Below are 18,368 nucleotides of genomic sequence, written 5' to 3'. Positions count from 1 at the left end.
CATCCAGTCTTTTTTTGAACTCTTCAAGGGATGATGACTCCACCACCTCACTGGGTAGATGATTCCAGTTTCTGACCACTCTTTCTGTGAAATATTTCCTTCTTAATTCTAACTTACATCTCCCTTGACACAGCTTGAGACTGTGTCCTCTTGTTCTATCCGTTGTTGCCCGGAGAAAGAGGCCGACCCCCAGCTCACCACAGCCACCCTTCAGGAAGTTGAAGTTGATCCCAGAGCTCAATTCCCAGCTCTCCAGAGCAGAATTCCCAGCTGCAGCTGGAGCAGCGCTCACACAACCCCACCTGAGGCTCCTTTTGGGAACTCCCACCACAAACAGACCCCAAAAAGAAGCACTGACCCCAAAAAACAGCACTAACCCCAAAAATATTGTCCCCACCAGCCAGGGCCAGCCCAGCAGCGTGTCCTGGGCCCATGGCAAGGTGCAGGAATCGTTTCTGCTCCACCCCATCCTTTGGAAGCTGCTCCTTGAGGAAGTTTCCTGTTTGTGCAGACAGAGTCTGCTCGGGGACGATAAATGAGGATTTTTGGCAGCGGGGCTAGCTCAGCCCTCAGCCTCTGTGCTGGAGCAGCCACCGGGGCTGAAAATCCTCTCAGAACTCCGAGCGTGAGGAGTTCAGCCGAGGACACGGCCGGGATTTTTTTGTCGCTGGAAAACTCCAAAGGCTCGGCTGGGTTGGGATAAATGAGGGGGCATGGAGGGTCCTGGGGACAGAGGGGCCAGCCCAGGGCTCCCTGCAGCCCCACAGGGCCAGGCTGGTGCCAAACCCAACATTTATCCAGGGAAAGGAGCTCTGGGACCCTCTCATCCCAAGGGATTCACAGCAGAGCTGCATCAGGACCCAGCCCCAAGAGAATTCCTGGGTACCAGCATCCGGGACTCTTCAGACCTAAATCCAGCCGTGTCCCATCTCCCAGACCCAAATCCAGTCCTGTCCCAGCTCCTGAACCCAAACCCAGCCCTGTCCCATCTCCTGCACTCAAATCCAGCCCTGTCCCAGCTCCTGCACCCAAACCCAGCCCTGTCCCAGCTCCTGCACCCAAATCCAGCCCTGTCCCAACTCCTGAACCCAAACCCAGCCCTGTCCCATCTCCTGCACCCAAACCCAGCCCTGTCCCAGCTCCCAGACCCAAATCCAGCCCTGTCCCAGCTCCCAGACCCAAATCCAGCCCTGTCCCATCTCCTGGACCCAAACCCAGCCCTGTCCCAGCTCCTGCACCCAAATCCAGCCCTGTCCCATCTCCTGCACCCAAATCCAGCCCTGTCCCAGCTCCCAAACCCAAGTCCAGCCCTGTCCCAACTCCCGGACCCAAACCCAGCCCTGTCCCATCTCCTGCACCCAAATCCAGCCCTGTCCCAGCTCCTGCACCCAAACTCAGCCCTGTCCCAACTTCTGGACCCAAATCCAGCCCTGTCCCATCTCCTGCACCCAAATCCAGCTCTGTCCCATCTCCTGCACCCAAATCCAGCCCTGTCCCAGCTCCTGCACCCAAACCCAGCCCTGTCCCAGCTCCTGCACCCAAATCCAGCCCTGTCCCAGCTCCTGGACCCAAACCCAGCCCTGTCCCAGCTCCTGGACCCAAATTCAGCCCTGTCCCAGCTCCTGGAAGGTGTTTGGGCTCCTCGGGGGTGTCTTTCTACAGGAATAAAATACTGGAGGAGACGCGCAGCATCCAAGTTATTTGTTGGGTCTTGCAGCACCTGGAATGGGATTTTAGAGCCGCCCTGGTCCAGCACCAGCCGGGCAGGGCAGCCCGGGACAGCGGGAGGTGCTGCTGCAGCCACAGCGCGGCCCAGGGATGCCATCTGCTGTTCACAGCTCTGGGGAGAGACCTGGGGCTCACCCGGCCCAAACGAAATCATCCCGAACTGCTGAGATCCTCGAGGATGCCATCTGCTGTTCGCAGCTCCGGGAGGAGCCCAAACCAAACCGCCCCAAACCCGCTGAAATCCTCAAACCCGCCCTGCAGGCACAGCCAGGAGCGCCCAACCCACCCGAACCGGGCTCAGGGCACATCTCTGGCAACCGGAGTGCCAAAAAACAGGGATAGATTCCAATCGGGAGTCAGAGAGGCACAGGGACCTGTTCCAGGTGGGATTCTCATTCAGATGTGTTCCAATCACGAATCAGACAGGCACAGGGACCTGTTCCAGGTGGGATCCCCATTCAGGTAGATTCCAATCAGGAGTCAGAGAGGCACAGGGACCTGTTCCAGGTGTGTTTCTCCTCCAGGTGTGCTCAGATCAGGAATCAGACAGGCACAGGGCCCCATTCCAGGTGGGATCCCCCTCAGGTGGGATCAGATCAGGAGGCAGAGAGGCACAGGGCCCTGTTCCAGGTGTGTTTCTCCCCCAGGTGTGCTTGATCAGGAGTCAGACAGGCACAGGGCCCCATTCCAGGTGGGATCCCCATTCAGGTAGATTCCAGTCAGGAGTCAGACAGGCACAGGGCCCTGTCCAAGGTGAGATGCCCCCAAAGATGTGCTCAGATCAGGAGTCAGACAGGCACAGGGCCCTGTTCCAGGTGTGTTTCTCCTCCAGGTGTGCTCAGATCAGGAGTCAGACAGGCACAGGGCCCTGTCCAGGGTGAGATCCCCCCTAAGATGTGCTCAGATCAGGAGTCAGACAGGCACAGGGCCCCATTCCAGGCGAGATCCCCATTCAGGTGTGTTCCAATCAGGGGTCAGACAGGCACAGGGCCCTGTTCCAGGTGTGTTTCTCCTCCAGATGTGCTCAGATCAGGAGTCAGACAGGCACAGGGCCCTGTTCCAGGTGGGATTCCCCTCAGGTGTGCTCAGATCAGGAGTCAGACAGGCACAGGGCCCTGTTCCAGGTGTGTTTCTCCTCCAGGTGTGCTCAGATCAGGAGTCAGACAGGCACAGGGCCTCCACGGCCGTGCTGAGCCCCTGGCTGACGCCCCCCACGGCCAGCAGGCAGTCCCTCAGCACGATGCTGGAGCAGGCGCAGCGCGGGGTGGGCATGGGGGGGAGGCTCTCCCACTTGTTCTTCTCGGGGTGGAAAGCCTCTGCCGACTCCAGCACGCTCGGCTGATTCCCTGGAAGCACAAAAGGAGGCGCTGGATGATCTGGGAAGCACCGCTGAGCTTCTCTTGGCTGCTCTGACCCCATCCCCTTACGGGGTTTGTTTTCCCTGCTCCCTCCCACCGGCCAGCATTGCGATTTCTCCTTTTTTTGGGGGGGGATGACAACAATCCTAACTCTTTTTTAAAGGGTTCCAGGGTCCCAGAGCCTCACCCAGGCCCCCAGCCACCACAACTCTGCCTCGCAGGTAGCCGGCCACGAAGTCTGCTCGCCTTTTCTTCAGGTAGCAGGAGCGCTCCATCTTCATCCAGCCACCTGGGAGGACAGGACACGCTGGGCTTGTGGGGTCACCCACTCCTGGGAAGGCACCCACCCCTCTGAGCCCCTGCTTTGTGGAAGGGCAGTTTGGCTGCGTCACCTTGGGGTGATTGATAGAACCCCGTGGGATTGCTGGGTTTGGCCCCTGTTATCCCACTGTTGGATTTCCCATTGCACTCGCTAATCCTGACTGGGAATCATCCTCTAAGCTGAGCAGATGGGAGCTCTGTGCTCTGCAAAGGTGGCAGAGCCCCAAACCCAGCCCTGTGTGCCCCAAACCCCAAACCCAGCCCTGTGTGCCCCAAACCCCAAACCCCAAACCCAGCCCTGTAACCCCAAACCCAGCTCTGTGTGTCCCCAAACCCCAAACCCAGCCCTGTAACCCCAAACCCAGCCCTGTGTGCCCCAAACCCAGCCCTGTGTGTCCCCAAACCCCGCCCTGTGTGTCCCCAAACCCATCCCTGTCTGTTCCCAAACCCCAAACCCATCCCTGTAACCCCAAACCCATCCCTGTGTGTCCCCAAACCCATCCCTGTCTGTTCCCAAACCCCAAACCCATCCCTGTAACCCCAAACCCATCCCTGTGTGTCCCCAAACCCATCCCTGTAACCCCAAACCCAGTCCTGTGTGTCCCCAAACCCCAAACCCATCCCTGTAACCCCAAACCCAGCCCTGTGTGTCCCCAAACCCCAAACCCAGCCCTGTAACCCCAAACCCAGCCCTGTGTGTCCCCAAACCCCAAACCCATCCCTGTCTGTCCCCAAACCCAGCCCTGTAACCCCAAACCCATCCCTGTCTGTCCCCAGACCCATTCCTGTGTCCCCAAACCCCCCAGGAAGGTCCATGGCCAGTCCAGCTCCCACCTTGCTCCAGGTCGAAGACGTCCACGGTCCTCATGAACTTGGGCTGGCGGTAGAGCCGGCCCTGGCGCAGCCCCCCGAGGCTGAAGAGCTTCTCCTCGGTGGGCACGAAGCTGGAGAAGGCTCTCTTGGTGGGAATGTTGGGGAACCTGGTCCAGGAGCGCGTGTCTGTGTCGAAAACCTCGAAGGCGTTGACGGCGTACTTGGATTGCCTTCCCCCTGGGGAGGGAGTTGGAGAGGAGGGAATTGGAAAGGAGAGGGAATTGGAAAAGGGGAGGGAATTGAAATGGAGGGAATTGAAATGGAGAGGGAATTGGACAGGGAATTGGAAAGGAGGGATTTGGAAAAGAGGGAAATGAAATGGAGAGGGAATTGGAAAGGAGAAGGAGTTGGAAAGGAGAGGGAAATGAAATGGAGAGGGAATTGGAAAGGAGAAGGAGTTGGAAAGGAGAGGGAATTGGAAAGGAGAGGGAATTGGACAGGGAATTGGAAAGGAGGGAGTTGAAATGGAGAGGGAATTGGAAAGGAGAGGGAATTGGAAAGGAGGGAATTGGAAAGGAGAGGGAGTTGGAATGGAGAGGGAAATGAAATGGAGAGGGAATTGGGAAGGAGAGGGAGTTGGAAAGGAGAGGGAATTGGAAAGGAGAGGGAAATAAAATTGAGAGGGAATTGGACAGGGACTTGGAAAGGAGGGATTTGGAAAAGAAGGAAATGAAATGGAGAGGGAATGGGAAAGGAGAGGGAATTGGAAAGGAGGGAGTTGAAATGGAGAGGGAATTGGAAAGGAGGGAATTGGAAAGGAGGGAATGGGAAAGGAGAGGGAGTTGGAATGGAGGGAATTGGAGAGGAGGGAATTGGGAAGAGAGGGAATTGAAATGGAGAGGGAGTTGGAAAAGAGGGAATTGAAGTGGAGAGGGAATGGGAAAGGAGAAGGAGTTGGAATGGAGAGGGAAGTGGAAAGGAAGGGGAGTTGGAGGAAGAGAAAGGATGCAAAATGAAGCAAAAGAAAAAAGTGAAGGGGAAGGAAGGAGAAGGAAGAAAAAGGAAGGAAAAGGAAGGAAAAGGAAGGAAAAGGAAGGAAAAGGAAAGGGAAGGAGAAAGAAGAAAAAAGAAGAGAAAGGAAGGAAAAGGAAGGAGGAGAAAGGAAGGAGAAGGAAGAGAGGAGGAGGCAGGGCTGCTCTTTACCCAGCACGTAGATCTTGGAGCCCCTCAGGATGGACGTGGCCGCGTAGCGGGGGGTGGGCATGGCAGCCAGGGACACCCAGATGTCCTTGAGCACATCATAGTGCTGCAGGAAGTTGTGGGGCCGCAGGTCCGAGCCCATCCCGCCCGCTGCGTACACCCTGTAGTCTGGACGGGGCAAAAAACAAAACAAACAAACAAAAAAAAATCCCATGAAATTATTGGGATAATAAATTATTGTAGGAAAGCACCAGAAATCCATTCCCCCCTCTGCATACACCCGGTAATCTGGGTGGAAAACACTTGCCTTTGGCCACCACCGAGATGCTCAGAACTTTTTAGGTGTCCTGGCACAGAACTTTTTCGGGGTCTCCCCATCAGGAGAAGTGTTCCTCAATCTATTATTCTTCTACATCAAAACCTGCTTCCACCTCTATTCCACCCTCAGGCTCTCCATTCTGGAACCTTCCTGCCATCTCTGAAACTTCCTTGCCAAATTTTCCCTCTTTCCCAACACTTCGGCCGCTACAGAGATGCCCATGGCCACGGAGTGAGCTGCGCTGCAGGGAAACTTTCCACAATCTATTATTCTACATCAAAACCCGCTTCCACCTCTTTTCTGCTCTTCACTTCTACATTCTGAGACCTTCCTGCCATCTGTGAAACTTCCCAAGCTTTCCATGAGCTTTTTAGGCATCTTCCAATCAGGGCAACCCTCGGGGAAGCTTTCCACAATCTGTCATTCTTCCACATCCAAACCTGCTTCCACCTCTATTCCACCCTCAGCTTCTACATTCTGAAACCTTCCTGCCATCTGTGAAACTTCCTTGCCAAACTTCTCATCTTTGGAAAAGATGGAAAACACTTGCCTTTGGCCGCCACCGAGATGCCCATGGCCGCCTGGTGGAGCGAGATGAATTTTGGGGAATCTTTCCATTATCTTATTATTGTTCCGTATCAAAACCTGCTTCCACCTCTACTCCACTCTCAAGTTCTACATTCAGAGACCTTCCTGCCAGCTGTGAAACTTCCCAAACTTTCCCTGTTTCCCACACTTGCCTTTGGCCGCCACCAAGATGCCCATGGCCACACCGCAGAGTGAGCTGCACTTCAGGGAAGATTTCCACAATCCTCTATTCCATATCAAAACATTTTCCCACCTCTATTCCAACATCAGTTTCTGCATTCAGAGACCTTCCTGCCATCCGTGAAACTTCCCAAACTTTCCCTGTTTCCCACACTTGCCTTTGGCCGCCACCAAGATGCCCATGGCCACCTCATGGAAGAATTCCATGATCCATTTTTCTTCTATATCAAAACCTGCTTCCACCTTTTTTCTGCTCTTAACTTCTGCATTCAGAGACCTTCCTTCCACCTGTGAAACTTCCCAAACTTTCCCTGTTTCCAACACTTGCCTTTGGCCACCACCAAGATGCCCATGGCCACCTCGCGGAGCAAGCTGCGCTTTGGGGAATCTTTCCACAATTCAGTCCAGTCTGAATTCATTCTTCTGTATCAAAACCTGCTTCCACCTCTGTTGCGCCCTCTGGTTCTACATTCAGAGACCTTCCTGCCATCTGTGAAACCTCCCAAACTTTCCCTGTTTCCCACACTTGCCTTTGGCCGCCACCGAGATGCCCATGGCCACACCGCAGAGTGAGCTGCACTTCAGGGAAGATTTCCACAATCCACTATTCTATATCAAAACATTTTCCCACCTCTATTCCAACATCAGTTTCTGTATTCAGAGACCTTCCTGCCATCTGTGGAACTTCCCAAACTTTCCCTGTTTCCCACACTTGCCTTTGGCCGCCACCAAGATGCCCATGGCCACCTCATGGAAGAATTCCATGATCCATTTTTCTTCTATATCAAAACCTGCTTCCACCTTTTTTCTGCTCTTAAATTCTACATTCAGAGACCTTCCTGCCATCTGTGAAACTTCCCAAACTTTCCATGTTTCCCACACTTGCCTTTGGCCACCACCGAGATGCCCATGGCCGCCTCGTGGAGCGAGCTGCGCTTCAGGGAAGCTTTCCACAATCTATTATTCTTCTACATCAAAACCTGCTTCCACCTCTTTTCTGCTCTCAACTTCTACAGAGAACTTCCTTCCATCTGTGAAACTTCCTTGCCAAACTTTCCCGTCTTTCCAGCTTCCCCACACTTGCCTTTGGCCGCCACCGAGATGCCCATGGCCACACCGCAGAGTGAGCTGCACTTCAGGGAAGCTTTCCACAATCTATTATTCTTCTACATCAAAACATCTTCTACATCAATCCAGCTCTTTTCTGCTCTTAACTTCTACAGAGAACTTCCTTCCATCTGTGAAACTTCCTTGCCAAACTTTCCCATCTTTCCAACTTGCCCACACTTGCCTTTGGCCGCCACTGAGATGCCCATGGCCGCCTCGCGGAGCGAGCTGCGCTTCCTCCAGCGCCCCTCGTCCGTGTTGTACATCTCCACCACCTTCAGCGGCAGCTGGTTGGCGCCCACGCCGCCGATCACCATGATCCTCTTGCCCAGCACGGTGACGGCCACGCCGGCCCTGGCCGTGGGCATGGCGGGCAGCGCTGCCCACTGGTCGGCCTCGGGCGAGTAGACCTCGAAGGAGTCCACGGCGACGCCGTTGTCGTCGCAGCCGCCCACGGCGAACACCTGCCCGCCCGCCTCCACCAGCGTGGAGTAAACCCTGCGGCTGGGCAGCGGCGCCAGGGACTTCCACTGGAAGTCCTTGGTGCTGGGCAGCTCCATGGTGGGGTTGGTGCTGGGAAAAAAAAAAGAGAATTCTGGAATTGTTGAGGGTGGAGAAGTTCGCCAGGATGGGCCAAGTTGTGCCACTGAGTGCCACATCCAGGAATTCCTTGGACACCCCCAAACCCCCCCGGGCAGCCCCTTCCAGCCCTTTCCATGAGGAAATTCCTGCTCATGTCCAACCTGAGCCTCCCCAGCCCAGCCTGAGGCCGTTCCCTCTCCTCCTGTCCTGTTCCCTGGGATAAGATCCCAAATCCCCCCCGGCTGTGCCCTCCTGGCAGGAGCTGTGCAGAGCCAGAAATTCCCCCTGAGCCTCCTTTGCTCCAGGCTGAGCCCCTGCCCAGCTCCCTCAGGACTCTCCAAACCCTTCCCAGCTCCCTCAGGACTCTCCAAACCCTCCCCAGCTCCCTCAGGACTCTCCAAACCCATTCCAGGATTCTCCAAACCCTTCCCAGCTCCCTCAGGACTCTCCACCTCCTTCCCAGCTCCCTCAGGACTCTCCAAATCCATCCCCATCTCCATTCCCTTCCCTGGTCTCACTCCAGCCCCAAAATGTTCCTCCTGAACTGAGGGGAAAATCCCAGAGTGCAAACCTCGCTTTGCCAGGAGCAGAGCAGGACCAGAGCTGCCCTGCTGCCACTGCCACCCATCCCCTGTGCCGCCCCACCCCTGTGCCACCTGTCCCCTGTGCCACCCCCAGAGCGCCACTGTCGCCTGTCCTCTGTGTCACTCCACCCCCCCGAGCAGCACCGCCACCTTTCAGCGCCTCTCCATCAATCCCGCGGCTCCGGAGCCGCCTCAGCAGCTGGCGCAGGGACCGAGCCTAAAAATAAAACAAAACAGAAAGAGGTGAGAAAACAAAAAACAAAAAAACCAAAAAAACCCCAAAAAACAAAGAAAAAAACCCACACGCACACAAAACAAGGGAAAAAACAAAACCCAAGCCAGGCGAGAAGGTTGGAGTCGGTTCGTTCTGCTGCTTCCCCATCCCCAGGTGACTCCAAACCAGGCTCTGCTCTTTCCATCCCTGCTTTCCTGCCGGCTGGGGAGCTTTTCCTGCCCTCACCCACCGGATTCCTCCTCCTGACCTTCCTCTCATCCCCACCCTGAGGAATGCTCTGCAATCCCGGGGCAGAGGGCTGGGAACGTGTGGTCATTGCTCCATCTCCTCTCTCCTTCATTAAGTGCCATGCAGATGAGCTTAATTAGCGAGAGAGGGCGAAGAGAGAGGGACAAGGAAGGAAAATCCTTCCCACCCTTCCCACCCAACCCCGAGCCTCCATAAAATCTGATTAATCTGAGCAGGGCTGTTTGTTTTTATTATTATTTATCATCCCAAATAAATGCTCAGGAGGGCACCAAACATCATTTATTGCACGAGGAATTAATAAATAAATGGAGAAATCTTGCTTGGGCATGAGGAATTAATAAATAAACGGAGAAATCCTGCTTGGCTATGAGGAATTAATAAATAAATGGAGAAATCTTGCTTGGGCATGAGGAATTAATAAATAAATGGAGAAATCTTGCTTGGGTATGAGGAATTAATAAATAAACGGAGAAATCCTCCTTGGGTATGAGGAATTAATAAATAAATGGAGAAATCCAGCTTGGGTATGAGGAATTAATAAATAAACTGAGAAATCTTGCTTGTGTATGAGGAATTAATAAATAAATGGAGAAATCTTGCTTGGGCATGAGGAATTAATAAATAAACGGAGAAATCCTGCTTGGGTATGGGGAATTAATAAATAAACGGAGAAATCCTGCTTGGGTATGAGGAATTAATAAATAAACGGAGAAATGTTGCTTGGGCATGAGGAATTAATAAATAAATGGAGAAATCCTGCTTGGGCATGAGGAATTAATAAATAAACGGAGAAATCCTGCTTGGGTATGAGGAATTAATAAATAAACAGAGAAATCCTGCTTGGGCTGCCACCCTCCAGCAGCAGGACTTGCCATGGGCCCATCCACAATTCCTGGGCCAATTCCTGGAAATTCCTGGCTCCAGGAGGACAAAGGGACACAAAGCCAGGATAAAAAGCAGCAGCAGCAGCACCTCAAACCTCTCAGAATCCGAGGAAAAAGCAGCGAGCATCAGCCCAGGCTGCTCTGCCCTCCCTGAGCAGCATCCCCAGGATTTATGCCCAAGGGTTCTGCCCCCGTTGGAAGATTGATTTCCTGATTTCCTTTCCAGGTGAATTTTCATGGATAAATTCACCCCGGGCTGGCTAATTAGCAAAGCAGAGCCAGCTCCTGTTCTCAGGGGCTCGATGGAATTGTGTCCAAGGAATTTCAGCTCCTGCTTCCAGGAGCTCGATGGGTTTGCGTCCAGGCATTCCTGACCTCTATTCCTTCAAATCCAAACTGCTGAGACACAACCAGTGCCACCCCTGTTCCTGCCAGCAGCAGAACCTGCCTGGGCCAGGCAATTTCTTCATCCAAATTTCTCCATCCCTCAAGGAGCTCACAGGAGCAGGATTTTAGATCTTTTGGAGCCGATTCCCAAAATTTCTTTCCCTGAATCCCACAAGGAGCTCACAGGAGCAGGATTTTGGATCCTTTGGAGCCAATTCCCAAAATTTTGCTCCCTGCATCCTACAAGGAGCTCGGAGGGGCAGAATTTTGGATCCTTTGGAACCAATTCCCAAAATTTCTTTCCCTGCATCCCACAAGGAGCACAGAGGAGTGGGATTTTGGATCCTTTGGAGCTGATTCCCAAAATTTTGCTCCTGAATCCCACAAGGAGCTCAGAGGAGTGGGATTTTGGATCCTTTGGACCCAATTCTCAAAATTTTGCTCCCTGCAGCTCTGGGATCAGCTGGGTTCTGGGAATGAAAGGAACAGCCCCCAAATTTCTGCTCCTGCATCCTACAAGGAGCTCACAGGAGCGGGATTTTGGATCCTTTGGAGCTGATTCCCAAAATTTCATTCCCTGCATCCCACAAGGAGCTCACAGGAGCGGAATTTTGGATCCTTTGGAACCAATTCCCCAAATTTCATTCCCTGCATCCCTCAAGGAGCTCGGAGGAGCAGGATTTTGGATCCTTTGGAGCCAATACCCAAAATTTTGCTCCTGCATCCCACAAGGAGCTCAGAGGAGCAGAATTTCAGATCCTTTGGAGCTGATTCCCAGAATTTCTTTCCCTGAATCCCACAAGGAGCTCACAGGAGCAGGATTTCGGATCCTTTGGAGCCAATTCCCAAAATTCTGGTCTTGAACCCCACAAAGAGCTTGGAGGAATGGGATTTTGGATCCTTTGGAGCCAATTCCCAAAATTTTGCTCCCTGCATCCTACAAGGAGCTCACAGGAGCGGAATTTTGGATCCTTTGGAACCGATTCCCAAAATTTCTTTCCCTGCATCCCTCAAGGAGCACAGAGGAGCGGGATTTCGGATCCTTTGGACCCAATTCCCACAATTTTTCTCCCTGCAGCTCAGGGATCAGCCGGGAGTCCTGGCAACGAAAGGAACAGCCCCGGCAGCTGGGAATGAAAGGAACAGGCTCGGAATTATCAGCCGGGGATTCCTGACCCCCCCCTCCCCGCCTCAGCTCCCTCGCCATAGTAACAACCACCCGGAACACCACAACAACAACAACAACAACAACAACAACAAAACCTCACCGCTTCCCCGCCTCTGCCTGGGAAAAAAACGGCAAAAAGAGAGCGAAAATATCGGGATGGGAAGGGATTTGATGGTGTGGGGCAGAGCAGCGCTCTGAGCTGTGTTGTATCCCCATCCCGAGCATCCTTTGCGGCTGGTTCCCCCCTTCCCCCATCCTCTCCAGGCTCCTCCTGGCAGCTGCGATCTCCTGATGGGAGGGACGAGGGGTGAGGAAGGAAATATTCCTGTCAGGAATCCAATATTTCCCGACACACCGCCGTCAGGGGTGTCACGGCTCCGGGACGGGGGGCAAAACCTGCTTTGTTTTTTTTTTGAAAGAGCTCAAATCGTCCTTTTTTTAAAATTCTGAGTGGGGTGAAAAAAATCAGCAGGGCAAGGTGAGGTTTGCTCGTGTCGTAGCTGAGCTCAGGAGTTTGAATTCAATATGAATAATTTAATTCAAATAATTTAATTCGAATAATTTAATTCGAATAATTTAATTCGAATAATTTAATTCAAATAATTTGATTTATTTTAACTCAAGAGCAAGGACCCACCTGCAAGGGCAAAGGGTTTTTTTCCCTTCCCCACCCAGCTCCCACCAGGATCCTAAATCCCCTTTCTTGTCCCCAAAATCTCCCTCTGCCCCAGCAGCACAGGGCAAACGCAAAAAGGCTTTTCCAAGCCCTCGCGTTGTGTTTCCAGAGCTCTTTTTTTCTCTTTATTTCAGCTGCAGAGGGAACGGGAAGAGCTCGGGCCAGATCACAGCTGGGAGAGGTCACAGCGACCCCATCCCTGCCGGGCCTGCTCTGGGAGAAAGGCTGGAAAAATGGGATCGGGGATGCTGGGAGGAGAAAAGCTGAAAATTTGGGGTTTCGAGGAGAAAAAAAAGTAGGGGAAAACCAATATTTTTCCACAAAAAGTAAGGAAAAAAAAAATTATCGTTCCCCACCCAATTTTTGGAAGGGAAACACAAACTCCAAGCTTTGTTTGTGGCTGTTCCTGAAAAGCCTGGGAGGACAACAGGATCCCGAAGCATCCCCCTCCCAAACGACGTCCAGGGAGGAATTCCCTCCCCTCCCTCCTTCCTTTCCCCGGGATTTCTCGGGAATACTCACAGCTCACGGCTGGAAATGCTCCGGATTCTCCCAAACCCTCCGAGCATCCCCTTCCTCCCACTCCCCGCCGGGCTGCGAGCGGCGCCGGGAGCAGCCAGGGCTGGGATTTACTGCGTGGGAAGAGAAAAGGGGAGAGGAAAAAAAAAATAAAATAAATAAAAAATTGAAATAAATCCGCGTAAATCCAGCGGCGCTGCTGTTCCCCCTGTGGAAGATGTAGGACACTGAGGGCGGGGAGGGTTTCCCCAGCTGGGCTCCTCCTCGGGGCTGTGCGTGCGAATTCCCGGCGTTCCCGATCCGTCCCTGAGCCTTTTATGGCTCCCCACGCTCGCACAGGATGTTCTGGAACGGCCGCGCTGCCCGCCCCAAAAAGGCACCGCAGGAATTGCCCGGAAATTTTGACCAAAAAAAAAAAAAAATCGGGAAAGCCGGAGTTGAGAGGAGAAAGAGGTGTCTGGGGAGGGATGGGTGGATCCACGAGGGAAGAGCCCATCCCGTGGATGTCACCCAAAAATGGGGGAAATGGGCGCGGCGAGGGTGGCTTGGGGTGGTGGAACCCCAAAATTCTGTTCCTGTGTCCCACAGGGAGCTCGGAGGAGCGGGATGTTGGAGCCTTTGGGGCCAATTCCCAAAATTCTGCTTCCCATATCCCACAAACTTGGAGGAACAGGATGTTGGAGCTTCTGGAGCTGATTCCCAAAATTCTGCTTCCCATATCCCACAAACTCAGAGGAGTGGGATATTGGAGCCCTTGGAGCTGATTCCCAAAATTCTGATCCTGCATCCCACAGGGAGCTCGGAGGAGCGGGATGTTGGAGCCTCTGAAACCAATTCCCAAAATTCTGCTCCCTGTAGCCCATAAGCTTGGAGGAACAGGATGTTGGAGCCTCTGGAGCTGATTCCCCAAAATTCTGCTCCCCACATCCCATAAACTTGGAGGAGCGAGATGTTGGAGCCTGTGGAACCCCAAAATTCTGATCCTGCGTCCCACAGGGAGCTCGGAGGAGCGGGATGCTGGAGCCTCTGAAACCAATTCCCAAAATTCTGCTCCCTGTAGCCCATAAGCTTGCAGGAATAGGATGTTGGAGCTTCTGGAGCTGATTCCCAAAATTCTGCTCCCCACATCCCACAAACTCAGAGGAGCGGGATATTGGAGCCCTTGGAGCAGATTCCCAAAATTCTGCTCCTGCATCCCACAAGGAGCTCACAGGAGTGGGATTTTGGACCCTTTGGAGCTGATTCCCAAAATTTCTTTCCCTGAATCCCACAAGGAGCTCGGAGGAGAAGGATGCGGGAGTCTTTGGGGCCAATTCCCAAAATTTCCCCCCCACATCCCACAAGGAACTTGGAGGAGCAGGATACTGTGGAGCCAATTCCCAAAATTCTGCTCCTGCATCCCACAAACTCAGACTGAGATGTTGGAACCTGTGGATTCCCAAAATTCTGCTCCTTTGTCCCAAAAGGAGCCCAGAGGAGCAAGATTTTGGATCCTTTGGAGCTGATTCCCAAAATTCTGCTCCCAAATCCCACAAGGAGCTCAAAGGAGCAGAATTTTGGAGCCTTTGGAGCCCATTCCCATCCTGCCACCCATCCCAGGATTTTTCTTCCCTGACCTGCTTCTATCCAAAGCTGTTAAAATCATCTTTTTCTCCTCGAAGTGCTGCGGAATAACTTTGTGGAAAAATCCTTCAAGGATTTTTTTTTTATTTTTTGCTGGTGCCTCAAAAAAAAGCAGATTTTTTGTTTACCTCACCCCGCTTGGGAATGATAAAGGAAGTGTTGATGTTAAAGTGAAAAATAAATGATTAACAGTCCTGAAAATCGATAAAATCCCTGCAATTCCACATCTGTTTCCATGGGAACAGCAGGAGAGGGGCAGGAATTCCTGCAGATGACACCAGGGAGGTTTTAATTCCCGAATTTAATTCCCTTTTCCTCACCTGTGGCACCTCAGGCTGAGCCAATTCCGTCCCAAAATCATTCCTGGGATGGGAAATGGGGAAAGAGCTGAAGGAGGATGAAAAATGGGGAGAAAATGGGAAAAATCAGCTGTGGAAATGGAGAAAAAAGGGGTTTGGGTTGGTTTTTTTTATTGAAGAAATAATAGTAATAATAGTAATAATAGTAATAGTAGTAGTAGTAGCAATAATAATAATAACAACAATAATAATAACAACAATAATAATTATCATTATTATTATTGAAACAATAATAACATTTCAAGTAATAAATTAATTAATTTAATAACAATAGCTTTGATACCAATCTAAAATAATATATTATATATAATTTTAATAATAGTTTTTAAAAAATGTTGTGCGTAAAGAGGGAAAATGTGGGGTTTTTTGGTAGATAAAAAAGGAAAACAGGGATTTTCAAAAACAGGGATTTTCAGGGAAAACAGAGAAATGCAGGGGGTGGGAGATCCCTAAATTTTCCCAGAGATTTTTCAAGCTGACAGTTAATTAAGGAGTTAATTAAGGAATGTTTCAGTGCAGGGAGTGCCTTAATCAGTGCAGACAGGAGCCCAGAACTCTGGGATTTCTCCATCAGATTTTCACCCGTGGGGAGAAATCCACCAGCTGTGCCCGCCCGAGTGACAAATGCGGGGAGACAGCGTTCCAGGCAGGCAGGAACTGGGAAAATATAGGGAAAAAAGGGATAAAACACCCAAAAAAACATTCAAAAACCATCACCAAAACCACCCCAAAACCATCTCAAAACTATCCCATAATGCACCCCAAAGTCATGCCAACAACTATCCCAAAAACCACCCCAAAATCATGCCAAAAGCTATCCCAAAAACCACCCCAAAACTCATCCAAAACCATCCTAAAACCCTCCCAAACACCATCCCGAAACCATCCCAAAACCCATCCTAAAACCATCCCAAAAACCACCCCAAAAACATCCCCAAAACCACCACAAACACCACACAAAAACCATCCCAAAACCATCACAAAAATAATCCCAAAACAACCCCAAAATCCACCACAAAACCATCCCAAAATCACCCCAAAAACATCTCCAAAACCACCACAAACACTACACAAAAACCATCCCAAAACCATGCAAAAATAATCCCAGAACCACCCCAAAATCCACCTCAAAACCATCCCAAAACCACCCCAAAACCCATCCCAAAAACTCATCCAAAACCACTGCAAAGCCACCCCAAAAACCACCCCAAAAACCACCCCAAACACCACACAAAAACCACCCCAAAACCACCCCAAAACCATCCCAAAAACCATCCCAAAACCATCTCAAAACCCACCCCAAAACTCATCCAAAACCACTGCAAAACCATCCCAAAAACCCATCCCAAAACCATCCCAAAAACCACCCCAAAAACCATCCCGTAAACCCATCCCAAAACCATCGCTAAACCTACCTCAAAACTCATCCAAAACCACTGCAAAACCATCCCAAAAACCATCCCAAAACCATCCCAAAACCATCCCAAAACCATCCCAAAAACCACCCCAAACACCACACAAAAACCACCCCAAAACCATCCCAAAACCATCTCAAAACCCACCCCAAAACTCATCCAAAACCACTGCAAAACCATCCCAAAAATCCACCCCAAAAACCACCCCAAAAACCATCCCAAAATCCACCCCAAACACCACACAAAAACCACCCCAAAACCATCCCAAAAACCGTCCCAAAACCATCTCAAAACCCACCCCAAAACTCATCCAAAACCACTGCAAAACCATCCCAAAAACCCCTACCAAAACCCCTCCCAAAACCACCCCAAAAACCACCCCAAACACCACACAAAAACCCCCCCAAAAACCACCCCAAACACCGCACAAAAACCACCCCAAAACCATCCCAAAACTCATCCCAAAACCATCTCAAAACCCATCCCCAAAACTCATCCAAAACCACTGCAAAACCATCCCAAAAAACCACCCCAAAAACCATCCCAAAAACCATCCCAAAAACCACCCCAAACACCATACAAAAACCACCCCAAAACCATCCCAAAAACCATCCCAAAACCATCTCAAAACCCACTCCAAAACTCATCCAAAACCACTGCAAAACCATCCCAAAAACCCACCCCAAAACCATCCCAAAAACCACCCCAAACACCACACAAAAACCACCCAAAAACCATCTCAAAACCCACCACAAAACTCATCCAAAACCACCCCAAACACCACCCCAAAAACGACCTCAAAACCATCCCAAAAACTATCCTGAAACCACCTCAAAACCATCCCAAAAACCACCCCCAAAACATCCCCAAAACCACCACAAACACCACACAATAACCATCCCAAAACCATCACAAAAATAATCCCAAAACCACCCCAAAAACCATCCCAAAATCATCCCAAACCCCGTCCCCAAACCCACCCCAAACACCACCAGAGCTCTTTCACCCATCTCTATTAAACCTTAGAAAATCCCATAAAATCTGATTTTTACATTGATTTTCCCCCCAGCTGCTCCTGGCCCGGATCTCCGCCCGGGCCGTCAATGATTAACCCTGAGGAGCAAAGTCCCTCTGCCCTCTCCTTTCCCTTTGGCTCATTCCCAAACAAACTCCGGGATAAATCCAGGGGATTTTCTGCCCCACTCTGGGATTTATGGCCGGGGATAGAGGGAATGGCCCCCCAAAAATTAAATTAAATTAAATTAAATTAAATTAAATTAAATTAAATTAAATTAAATTAAATTAAATTAATAAACTTATATTTCATTAATTATTAATTAATAACTATTTATTAATTGCTGCCCAATCAATTAAATTTAAATTCCAATATTGAATGGAAATGGATATATAAAAATAGATAGAAATGTTTTTCATTTTTATAAAATATATATTAATTATATATTATTATTATTATAATGTAGAAACACTTTATTTATTTATTTGGCTATGTTATAATTATGTTATACAATACATTATTATAATACAATATATTATGTTAACATAATATATTGTATTATATTATGTTATATTGTAATACATTATATTATATTATATTGTAATGTAAATATGTTATAATATAATATAACATATAACATATAACATATAACATATAACATACAATATACAATATACTATATATTATATATTATATATTACATATTACATATTTATATTATATTATATTATATTATATTATATTATATTATATTATATTATATTATATTATATTATATTATATTATATTATATTATATTATATTATATTATATTATATTGCATTATTTTTTTTATAATATTTCTTCCCACACCGCCCTTCTTCAGGGGGGCAAAAATGAAATGCAAGGAGGTCCCACAGAAGCCGCGGCGCTACGTTCACCCCCAAATCTGTAGGATCGCACCCCGAACCCCCCAAACCCTTGAATCAAAGCCTGAAAATCCCCTTTAATCACAAATTTTTTATTTTTTTAAGTTTTTTCTTTCCCCGCGGTGAAAAAGGAAGCCCCGACCGGGGCCC

General features: G+C 50.0%; 1 protein-coding gene across 3 annotated transcripts; it reads right to left on the bottom strand.

Annotated features, from left to right (window-relative positions):
• Positions 1 to 2,870: 2,870 nt before the first annotated feature.
• Positions 2,871 to 13,169, bottom strand: KLHDC8A (kelch domain containing 8A). Of its 3 annotated transcripts, XM_058039607.1 has the most exons (8): positions 12,902 to 13,169; positions 8,931 to 8,997; positions 7,830 to 8,187; positions 6,290 to 6,320; positions 5,424 to 5,588; positions 4,242 to 4,457; positions 3,274 to 3,375; positions 2,871 to 3,074 (listed from the first exon to the last, which is right to left on the bottom strand). In XM_058039607.1, exons 3-8 carry the CDS (start codon positions 8,172 to 8,174, stop codon positions 2,881 to 2,883), a joined length of 1,053 nt encoding a protein of 350 aa, XP_057895590.1. In that variant the 5' UTR covers positions 8,175 to 8,187; positions 8,931 to 8,997; positions 12,902 to 13,169; the 3' UTR covers positions 2,871 to 2,880. The 3 variants fall into 3 exon arrangements, with proteins under 3 accessions (XP_057895590.1, XP_057895592.1, XP_057895591.1); XM_058039609.1 differs by lacking the exon at positions 6,290 to 6,320 and having other exon boundaries at positions 7,799 to 8,187; XM_058039608.1 differs by lacking the exons at positions 8,931 to 8,997; positions 12,902 to 13,169 and adding an exon at positions 8,853 to 8,898.
• Positions 13,170 to 18,368: the final 5,199 nt, after the last annotated feature.

This window comes from Melospiza georgiana, chromosome 23 (genome assembly GCF_028018845.1).
Source record: "Melospiza georgiana isolate bMelGeo1 chromosome 23, bMelGeo1.pri, whole genome shotgun sequence".
NCBI lineage: Eukaryota > Metazoa > Chordata > Aves > Passeriformes > Passerellidae > Melospiza > Melospiza georgiana.
The sequence above is the reverse complement of the archived record's forward strand: the minus strand, read 5'-3'. Positions and strand labels throughout refer to the sequence as shown.